Raw genomic sequence first — 10,812 nt, forward strand, 5'->3', positions numbered from 1 at the left:
TGAGCGCTCCGCGGCCGGGGCGCGGGCAGAGCAGGAAGCGGGTCCGCGTGGGAGCAGGGGGCGGCCGCCACCGGGGTGGTCGGGGCCGGATCGCCGGGGCCGCCGAGGCGGTCACCGCAGGGGGGTGAGCGACTTTGGGGGAGTTGGTGCCCCGCCCCCCACCCCAGGCCTTGGCGGGGTCATGGGGGCCCCCCGTTCTGGGCCGGGGGGCGTGCGAGTCGGGGCCCTGCTGCTGCTCGGCGTTTTGGGGCTGGTGTCTGGGCTCAGCCTGGAGCCTGTCTATTGGAATTCGGCGAATAAGAGGTGAGTGGCCCCGGGCTGGGGAGACCCCACACCCTTCGGTCAGGGAGTAGGGAGGCTTCGGGGGTGCGGGGAGCTGGCTTCTCAGAGCTGGGAGGAGGCTGGAGGGAGGCTGCTAGTGCTCTGATGCGAGCTGATGGGTAACGAGACAGAGGTGATCTTGGGAGCAAACAGAGGCGACTGGATGTGGGTGGCGATCACCATGTGTCGGCAGTTGGAGAGACCTCACGGGGGCAAGGATCGGAAAGTTCACGGGTAGCCGCCGGGAGGGTGGTGAAGTGGTTATTTGGGTTTGTGAAAGACTTGTGTCCTGTCGGGGGCTGGGCTTGGAGGGAGCCTGGTTAATGTCAGCTCTCCAGAGAGCCGCTGAGTAGGTGCGGCTGAGCGCTCCGGGGAAGGGCAGGGTGCCTCCCTCCCCTGAAGGGACTGGGCAAGGAGAGGGAAGGGGGCTCAGCGTGGGGGCTCCGGGGACAGCTCAGCCAAGACTTCTTGACTCTGTCCACACCATCTGTCTCCTAACTCTTGACCACAGCCAGAGGGTCAGTGAGCCCTTGGCGGATCAGTTCCCAAACCAGAAGATATCCCTGCCTTCCTGGCTTGGAGACTTTTTTTTTCCTGGAAGAAGCCTGGAGCCCCCTAAAGCCCCCTCCTTTCTCTCTTGCATCTGGAGTCCTGAGGACTCTTTGCACCCCCCTCCCCCATCTGTGTTGCAAACTCTTCCATCAGACCCCTCTGTTCCCTGGCATGCTTGCTTTGCTCTGAAAAAAGGCCAGGGGTCACACGAAGCCTCAAATCACACTGCGTAAGACCTGGGAGGTCATCTAGGACCCTGGCCTCCATGCGGATCCCACTCGCCCTTAGCAAAAGAGTTCTGTGTTTTGAAAACTTCCTGCCTCCCTGGGGAGCCTGTGTGAGGCCATGGGAAGGGGGAAGGGGGTGGGCTTCAGAGGCCTTAGGATCCTGGGTCTTAATCTGAGCTCTGCTGCTTTGCACTGTGTGGCCTTGGGCACGCCACTTACCCTTTCTGAGTTTTAGCCTCCATCCTTACACCTTTTTGAGGATTAGAGGTAAGGTGTTTGAACGTATTAGATGCTCGTTAGAGAAGAACTAGAATTACTGTTTGTCTTCTCTTGACTTCCCAGCCTCCCTCCCTCCCTCGCTGCTACGTTTCTTTGGGTCTAATCTCAAACGTCTTTCCTCCGTCTCCTACCCATCGACTCCCAGCTGCAGTTTGAGATTCAGGTGCAGCCTGAGGAAGTTAGGCTTTTTCTGATAGGGTTGAGGAAAGGGGGGGGTACGGTGTTTGAGGGACTCTTTGGGATGTTGCAGGGGAGGGTGTGGGTCATTTGGGAGTCTGGGAAGATACTGAGCAGCGGTCCCCGGGGACCCAGCTCTGAGACCCCCGTGGCCATTAATGCATGGGGAGGGGTCACAGGCATTGGCAAGTGGTGGTGCTGGGCCAGGGGATGCCTGGGCTGAGAGCGATGTGGGCTCTAGGTGGGCTGTGGTGAGAAAAGTCAACTCCCTGAGTTCCAGAGCAATAAGGCACTTTCCCTAGGAAGTTCGAGACCTGGGGGAGGAGGGGTACTGGGCGGAGGGTGTCTGGGGCAGCTGGCCCCCAGACTGTGGTTCCCGTTAGCCTCATATAGGGCTATGGCCAGGCCAGGCATTTAACTCCTGTCACATCGCCCGACTGAGTGGGACGCTGGTCTGGATCCCCACCCCCCACCCTCTCTACCCCCTGGCTCCTCCCTTGCCCTGAAATCCCCCCAATTCAGTGGTGGCCTGGGGGAGGGGAGGCCCTGGCCCCATGGTTGACTGCCGTGGAATAGTGAAATCACCTGGGATGGGTGGGCTGTGTGGTTCCAGAGAGGCCAGCTCCTTGGTAACTGGCATCCTGTTGCCACGGCAACGGGGCTAGTGATGGAGGAGAGACGGCAGTGTGCATGTGGTGAGGGCGGGCTGGAGAGTGCATTCGGGCACCGAGGGCCTGGGGATCTCTGAGCCTGCCTTCCCGCTGCTCCCGAGCCCTTAGTGGCCGCCCTGTCGGAAGCAAACTTTCCGCTCAGACGAAGGCCGGCCTGCAGGGATGCGGGGTGAGGGAGGCAAAGCTCTGGGGACCAGACCTCTAATCCCCCCTCCTGGTCCACCTTGCCTTCCTCCTGACAGGTTCCAGGCCGAGGGTGGTTACGTGCTCTACCCTCAGATCGGGGACCGGCTTGACCTGCTGTGCCCCCGGGCCCGGCCTCCTGGCCCCCACTCCTCTCCTAATTACGAGTTCTACAAGCTGTACCTGGTAGGGGGCGCCCAGGGCCGGCGCTGTGAGGCCCCCCCTGCCCCAAACCTGCTTCTCACTTGTGACCGGCCAGACCTGGATCTCCGCTTCACCATCAAGTTCCAGGAGTACAGCCCTAACCTGTGGGGCCACGAGTTCCGCTCGCACCACGATTACTACATCATTGGTACTGCTGGGCAGACGGCGGGGGCCCGCGGGAAGTCTCCCCCCCCTTCCCAGACTGAGGGCCAGAGGAGGAACCCAGAGAGCCCCCTGGTGCCCCCCGGGGTGGTGCCAGGGCCAGGGACCGCGGATGGAGGAGGGGCTCGGCTCTGGAGTGCCGGCCTCTCCATCTGGCTCTTCCCTCCCAGCCACGTCGGATGGGACCCGGGAAGGCCTGGAGAGCTTGCAGGGCGGCGTGTGCCTCACCCGGGGCATGAAGGTGCTCCTCCGAGTCGGACAGAGTGAGTGGGGGGGCCGGGGCGCGCCTCCCAGGAGCCAAGGGGGGTTGGGGCGGCACCGTCATGGTCCGGGGGCTGCTGTCTCAGCACCCCCTGTTGGGTCTTCCGCTTCTCCAGGCCCCCGAGGAGGGGCTGCCCCTAGGAAGCCTGTGTCCGAGGTGCCCGTGGAGAGAGACCGGGGGGCAGCCCACAGCCTGGAGCCTGGGAAGGAGAACATGCCAGGTAGGAACCAGGGGTCCAGCCTCCTGCCTTCCCCTACCCTCCCACCCCCACGCCTCCTTTGCTCTCGGACCCTATCTGCCCTGCCTTCACCCTCTCCCTCGGGCTTCAGTTTGGGGGGGGGGGGATGATACAGGAAACAGAAGAGAGGATGGGAGGTGGGAGGGGAGTGGAAGCCAAGTGAGGAAAAGACTCAATTAGAAGTAATTACCCAAGCCGGTGCTTCAATCAGTGCTGTCAGAGAAGTGGGGGGAGACCGCTTGGCACCCAGCTAGGGCTGGACACACCTGGATTCTGAGTGGGGTTTGGGGGAAGGGGAGGCGGGGTCCCCAGGGGGCTCGGGCGCTGCTAGGGAAGCCCACGGGGACCCCCGAGGCTGGGTGTCCGGATGCCCAGGTGGCTCCTTCAGCCCCTCCCCCTCTTTCCTCCTTCACCCCTTCCCTGCCAGGTGACCCCACCAGCAATGCAACCTCCCGGGGTGCTGAAGGCCCCCTGCCCCCTCCCAGCATGCCCGCGGTGGCCGGGGCCGCAGGGGGGCTGGCGCTGCTGTTGCTGGGCGTGGCAGGGGCTGGGGGTGCCATGTGTTGGCGGAGACGGCGGGCCAAGCCTTCGGAGAGTCGCCACCCTGGTCCCGGCTCCTTCGGGAGGGGAGGGTCTCTGGGCCTGGGGGGTGGCGCCGTGATGGGACCTCGGGAGGCCGAGCCTGGGGAGCTAGGGATAGCTCTACGGGGAGGAGGGGCAGCAGACCCCCCATTCTGTCCCCACTATGAGAAGGTGAGTGGCGACTATGGGCATCCTGTGTACATCGTGCAGGATGGGCCCCCCCAGAGCCCTCCAAACATCTACTACAAGGTATGAGGGCTTCTCCTCCCCGGCTCTCCTGGATCCAGCCCTTCTTGGGTGCTCCTCCCATTTAAGTCGGCTGGAGGGCCACCTCTGGCGTCTCCTCGGCCCCTTGTCCCCCCTCCCCCAGGTCCTGTGCTCCTGGCTGCTGTCACCCCGTCGCCCTCTTCTCCCCTCTTAGGACTCCTTAAAACTCCTGCCCTCGGTTGGCCACGTGTGCACCCCTCTCTGTCTCTGCTCCTGGGTCCTTCTCCCTTGGGGAGGGGACAGGGACTCAGCCTCCTCTCCTGATGGTGACCCGGTGATCCCTGTCCCCCTCACACGCCAAGCGCTAGGGACGGGGACAGTCTGTCTTTTGTTGGCATCTCTTCCTTTCTGCCTCTCACTGTTTTTCTCTTCTTGTCTCTTCTCTCTCTTATTCTCTCTCTCTCTCTCTTCTGTGTCTAGGTCTGTTCCTCTTCCCTAGCACCCCCCTCCCTACGCCTCCTTTTACCCTCTTGGCTTCTTATCCTCTCCCGTCTCCCGGGTGGGGGGATGTAAGCATCCGTGCCCTCAGCTCCCTCTTCTGACCTCTCTTACCAACCCTCCCCTCAGTGTGCCAAAAATGGGGGCCTTAATGGGGGAAGGCTCTGGCACTCCACCCCATCCCTCGGGGCGTGGGCAGCCGGGCCTCCTCCTCTGCGCTGGCCCCCGGGCCTCCACGCACGTCCTCCGGCCATGTTGGGGTGGTTGGGTCATGACAGCCGCCCATGAGAAGAAGTGTCCTGTTTTGTCAGTGGCCCATAGCAAGATATGAACCAGTCGGGACACGTGGATTTGGCCTGGTGCTGAATGGGCCACTTGGGACCGGAAGTGACTTGCTCCAGACAAGAAGTGGCAGAAGCAGTGCGGTGGAAACTGGAAGTGCCTTCGTCCAGGACAGGAAGTAGCACTTCTGAAATAGGAAGTGGTCTGGCTGGAACTCCAAGTGGCTTAGTCTGGGGGGCGTGGTGGGGGGAGGGGGCGAGGGGCTGTGGCTGGTTCTTACTCTCTGGAGAACGGGGGGGTCAGGAAGAACTTCCTGTTTGAGGAGGAAGCTGGAACTCACTGACTGTGAGAAGGTAGGGTGGACTGAGGAGGATTTTGCTTCCCGGGGTCTCCCTTCCCTGTTGTCTGTGCTGCTTTTAGGACAGCGGAGGTGACTGCCCTCGGCGGTGGCAGCCCAACGTGTCTTGTTCTTCTGCCCTTTCCCGATCCCAGTATAATCTCTGTTAATCGATGGGACTGTCCCGAGAACCCGCGTGTCGCCCCCAGTAACCCAGAGGGCTGTCTTGTGCAGCGCACCCTCTTACTTCCTAGGCCTTTCCAACTCCATATGGCTCTCTTCTTAGTGACCAAAATGGTGGCCTACTGACTGGTCTAGCCGACTATGGTACCTAGCAACTGTTTCTATAGTGACCAGCTTGTACCTCTTCCCACCCTCTAGTGCACCATGAGCCTCAGTTTCCTCCCAGCTCAGTTTCATTAGACCAGAGCTGCCCTTGGGCACTGAGTCGGCCACCTCAATCACCAGCCAAGATGGTTACTTTGTCCACCAGAGGTCACGTCATCTCTCTGGTGCTGTGGTTCCCAGCTCCTTCCTGATTTTTCTGATCTCTTCTTCCAGAGAACAGGAAGTTGATATTGCCATGGGGGAGGTGGCAGGGTATGGCCGTCACCTCGATAGTTTTACTGTAAAAGGGAAATTTGAACAACAAAAACCAAAAAAAGAAAAAAAAGAATAAAAAAGAATAAAAAACTTCAAAAGTTGACAAGAAGGCTGGAGAATGACTGGGCGGGATTCGGAACAGAGAACTGGCAGTGGGGGGTGACTTTCAAGCCCAGAGCTGGATCGCACGAAGCCAGCCAAGGGGAAGGGTGGGGTGATCCTGGGGGTGGAGGGGGGAGGTGGGCCACACATGGGGAAGGGGTAATGGGCTGGGTTACGGCAGGCAGGCAGCCACCTCCAGGGGTTGCCGGTACGTCCAACAGGGATGTATGTGGACACGCGGTCACGTGTGTCTATGGCTAAACCAAAGCCCCGGAGACCAGGCAAGTCACAGTCAGAAACAAAGTGGGACAAACATGTTCATGGGTTCAAATCCCCTCCTCCCAGCCCCCCTGCCCAAGGCACCTGTGAGTTGGGGAGTTTTGCTGTTGGGGAGTAGTGCGGGGAGAAGCCGAGTGTGACTACCCACAGGACGCAAGGACCCAGGCATCACTCTGCCTGTTCCCTGTGCACCCATCACCCGGGCTCTTCTCCCCTAAAAAACCCTGGTGCCCAGCCCCCTAGACTCAGCCCCATTCTCTAACCACAAAAGCGGCCTGTCAGGAGCATCGCTCCAGCGCTGCAGGGGTCGCAACCTCTGCCCTGCCCGCCCCTCCCCTGACTTTAGGTGCCCTCCTGCTGTCTCCCATCTGCCCGGAGGTCAAGGGGTCCTCCTGCCCCTGCTCTGTCCAGTGGGACCCCTGCCCCTCCCCCTGTCTGAGCAGGATGCCTGGGTCCTGAGAGGCACAGGTGTTCTGGGAGGCCAGGTGCTGGGCCGTCTGGAATTTACTCCTGTCTTCTGAGCCCCACACTGAGAAGCCTGAGGTGGGGACGCTTGAGGGGGGTGGAAGGGCTGGTCCCTGCCCCTTAGTGGGGGTTGGTGGTCATGGCAACATCCCCTTCCCCACACAAAGCCCCCCTCAGCCTCCCGCGTGGACGGAGCCGACAGCCCCATCGCTGGCTATCAGCCTCAGGGACTTGGCAACCGTCACTATGGCAACCCAGAGCCCAGCAACAGGGCCCAGCGAGAAAGGGAGGGGTCCAAGACTGGGGCAGGGCTGTGTGTATGAGGGGGCAAGGAGCCGAGGGAGACCCCCCTCCCACATCCACACACACATCTAGAGACACAGGTGGAGAGACGAGAGGAAAGAGAAGTGGGGATAAATTGTGACAAACACCTCTGCCAAAGCAGCCAAAATATCATCACATGCTGAGAGACAGGAAGACACCTGGGGACAGATGCACAGCTGGGGAGAGGAACAGCGCCGCTGTTGGCACGACAGCCCAAGGCACACCCCCTCGGAGCCCTGCGTCTGCGGACTCCCCCCTGCACGCACACCCAGTAACTACCGGGGGACGGGCGGTCTGCCCCATGCGTGGTGACTTGTGTGTTTTTCCAGCGATTTGAAAATGCTGGTGACTTGCACGCAGAACGCCACACGCCGTCCTGTTCTCTTTCTGGGTACAAATACACAAGCATTCTCCCCGGGTGATAACCGCAAGAAGGCCAAGAGAGGGAGGGGTAGACATTCTTTTTTTTTTTTTTTCATTCACTTACCCACTCAGCGTCCTGTTAAGGGTCTATTTTGTCCCAGGCACCGGTTCAGGCACTGACTTACAGAGTAAATAACAAGCGGAGGGGGTACAACATAGTAACATTTCAGCCAGTGACAGGTGGTATAAAGGAAACAGTAACAGGATGAAGAGGATAGAGAGTCATGGGGGGGGAGAGGGGGAAGGTCAGGAAGGTCTCTCTGAAGAGGTGACATTTGAGGTAGACCTTGTGTGATGTGTGGGGGGGGTGGCATGCACCACGGGAAGGGTAACCCCTGCGGAGGGAACAGCAAGTGCAAAGCATAGAGGTGATTTCTTGGCATGTTTGGGAACATCCACAATCCAGATGTGTCCTGTCCTTCCCCAGCCGCAGCCTGGCGGGGAGCAAGTCACTTAAGGTCTAGAGCCACATACAGGAAGTTGGTCTCATACTGTATGCCTTTTTACCCCCCTTTTGTTTCTTGGGCGGGAGTTGTGTTTTCCTCCATTAGATTTTAAGCTCTGGGAGGGCAGGGCTGGGCTGCTGCTGCTGCTGGTATAGGGTCTAGAGTGGACAGGCCAGGAGGAACGAAAGGGACTGAGAGGGTGGAGATCGTGGATTGTAAAGCTGTCCCCACCCCTGTCCCCAGCAGCAGAGACTGTCCTGGGGGCTGAGCTGCAGACAGAGGCTCACACTTTGTAGGATGTAAATTATGTTGAGGGGTGTGTGTGTGTGTGCGTGTGCGTGTGTGTGGCTTATGTTGAGGGTTTGAAGGGAAGGGCTGCGGTGGGAATTTCTGACGGAGAATGCTTGACATCATAAGTGGAATTTCAGTTAGAATGAAAAATGGAGCTTCCTAAGGGGCTATATGGGGAATCGTGGACGTGGGGCGCCCCCCTACCCCCCACCCCAGGGAAAGTTTCAAGATCTGTAAGCGGTTGGGACAGGCTCAGAGAGCTAGGAGGGAAGAGGAGCAAACACTGGGCAGGAGGAGAGATGTCAGAGAGGTGGCAGGGAAGGTGGGCGTCCTGAAACGAGTTCTTAGGGGACCGAGTCCCAGGGACCCTTGAGTCCCACGGCGGATGGAAGCTTCTGGGGTCCTGGTCCTCCCTCTTCCCTCCCGGTTGCTCTCAGAAGCTCAGGCATCGGCTCCCCCAGCCCCGGTGCTGGTGGAGAGACTGGGCAGCCCTGGGGGCGGCAGCTGGTGGGTGAGTGAGAGGAATCTGTGTGCTCAGCAAACAGCAGCCTCCTCGGTGCCGGCGGCTGCCTCCTCCCTCATCAATCAGCCCCGGCCAAATGTCCCAGGATTCCCACCACCCCAAGGGGACTGGGGCTGGGCCAGGGTCCCCAGGGGAGTGAGCTGGGGTTGGGTGGGGGGACGGTGGGGGTGGCGCTTGGCTTCCCATCTCTTGGCCTCTGTTCTTCCCTCTTCTGGAAGCTCTCAGCCCTTCATGTCCCAGAACGACTCTCTCCTGGCCCCTGCCATTGTGAGGGTATCAGCTACAAATCACCTGTGGGGGTCTGCCGGGACGAGGGGGGAAGAGCGATGAGTCAGGGCTGAAGAGAAATCTACTCCGGTTCTCACGGGACCGGCCCATGGCGCTGTCAGCAGGGGGTGCTGGCACAGAGGCCCCGTCCCCCAGGCTGGCCTCTCTATCCCCGACAGATGCTCCGGACCACAGGCTGAGAATCTGACTCCCTGGAAGTCTTCACCTACCACCTTCTCCCAGCCCCCCGGCCCCCATTCCCTACTTCCTGCCAAGATCCAGAGGTCCGGCGTGCCCCGCTCACCCCAAACCTGCTGCTCCCCACTGGGGACTGAGGCCTCCAGACCTTAGCCTGTGGCTCCCTCTCCCCCTCTTCAGCCCTTGCTCCCCTCGGGGACCCAGGCGTCCTGCCCACTCTCTTCACCATAACAACTATTCTTCTGGAGTTGCTTAAGACTTTAATATCATTTCATTAAGTCAGCTAGTTAGAAAAGGTTGGGGGCACAAAGACACTGGGGTGGGCAAAGGACGGCCAAGGTAGGGGGGAAGCAACGGAAGAGTCCCCCTCTCTCCGTGGAGATGGCTCTGAGACATCAAATATTGACAGTGAGAGAACAGAACTTATTAAATCCGGGACAGGGGTGTGTGTCGCTGTGGGAACGGCCCGGCCGGATGCCTGGGTTCTGAGGGTAATGACGGTCTGGGAGGAGGGAAGGCCTGGCTGAGGCTGGGGGGCGCGCCAAGAGTTGGGGTCTTGTGGGCACAATTCTCTAGTCCCTTTCCTTTGGGAGGCATTGACGCTTGGTACCCTGGCCGTGTGTCTCAGTTGTCCCCTCCGTACCCCTGGGGACAAGACCCCCATCACAGCTGTGGTTGGCTCCCCTTCATCCCTCCCCCCTACCTCCACCACTGTTGATGAATCTCTGTGGCAGCAGTAGCGTTTAATCGGATTGAGCAGTAATTAGCAAAGCGAGATGTTTGATTACCTATTTAGCATAATGGAGGGGGCTGGGATCCCTAGGTACAGCCAAGGTTGGGGGGGCAGTCAGAAAAGAAACAGGGGGGTCTACACTGTGTTCTTCTCCCTGGGGGAGCCATGAGTCCCGACCTTACAGCTCCCCACCCCATGCCTCCCCTCAAATATTCACTCCTTTGGGACTTTTCCCTGAGGGATCTGGCCAATCACCACTCTCTGCCACCCGCTCCCTCTTTGGTTAGGGGATCGATGTAGCCCCTCCTTGCTGTGCAGCTGGCTTGGGGGTGTGGCAGGACCCCTCACAACTTCAATCCTTGCCTTCAGCAATAAGACTCGGGCCTGGGCAGGGGGCCAGCACAGCCCAGGTACCTACCTCCAGGATAGCAGGGGTGGGGAGTGCCCTGGCCAGGGGCTATCGGTGGTGGAGATTAGGCTAGGTGGGATGGCAGGCTCAGGTTGGGTGTGGATTAACCCAAGGGCCCCTCAGGAGTACCCGACATGGCCTAGTAGCGGCAGACTGGCAGAATGAGACCTGTCAGGTGTGAACGACAACCAGAAGGGGGAACTGAGGTCCCAGCTTCTCCCCCCGCACCTCATCCGGCAAAGAAAATGTCATCAATTTAGCTCCTCATGGAAATGTAATCAGTGGGTTCGCTGCTGGCTTTGTCTTAATTAGGCACTATTGATGGAAGCAGGGAGGGTGCCTTCCCATCCCCCTGGCTCGGCCTCCCCCTCCCCCTCCCCCGCCGTAGCTCCGAGGCCTCCCTCCAGCTTCAGGCGCCGCAGGTAGGGCCCGGGCTTGCAGACGCCCCCTCCGCGGCCCCGGCCCGCAGCGCCCCCTAGCACCAGCCGAGGTCTGCCCCCCTCATGGCACACCTCTCTTAGCCGGCTTCCCCAGGACTCAGCCTTTGTTCTCACGGAAAGCCGAGCC

General features: G+C 60.2%; 1 protein-coding gene across 1 annotated transcript; it reads left to right on the plus strand.

The window, feature by feature from the left end:
- The first annotated feature begins 18 nt into the window (after positions 1 to 18).
- EFNB3 (ephrin B3) lies at positions 19 to 4,639 on the plus strand. Its single transcript, XM_029927156.1, has 5 exons — positions 19 to 303; positions 2,470 to 2,762; positions 2,947 to 3,039; positions 3,154 to 3,258; positions 3,704 to 4,639. The coding sequence occupies exons 1-5, from the start codon at positions 182 to 184 to the stop codon at positions 4,111 to 4,113; spliced, it is 1,023 nt and encodes a 340-aa protein (XP_029783016.1). The 5' UTR covers positions 19 to 181; the 3' UTR covers positions 4,114 to 4,639.
- The last annotated feature ends 6,173 nt before the right edge of the window (positions 4,640 to 10,812 follow it).

The sequence above is a fragment of the Suricata suricatta genome, chromosome 17, assembly GCF_006229205.1.
Source record: "Suricata suricatta isolate VVHF042 chromosome 17, meerkat_22Aug2017_6uvM2_HiC, whole genome shotgun sequence".
Classification (NCBI taxonomy): Eukaryota; Metazoa; Chordata; class Mammalia; order Carnivora; family Herpestidae; genus Suricata; species Suricata suricatta.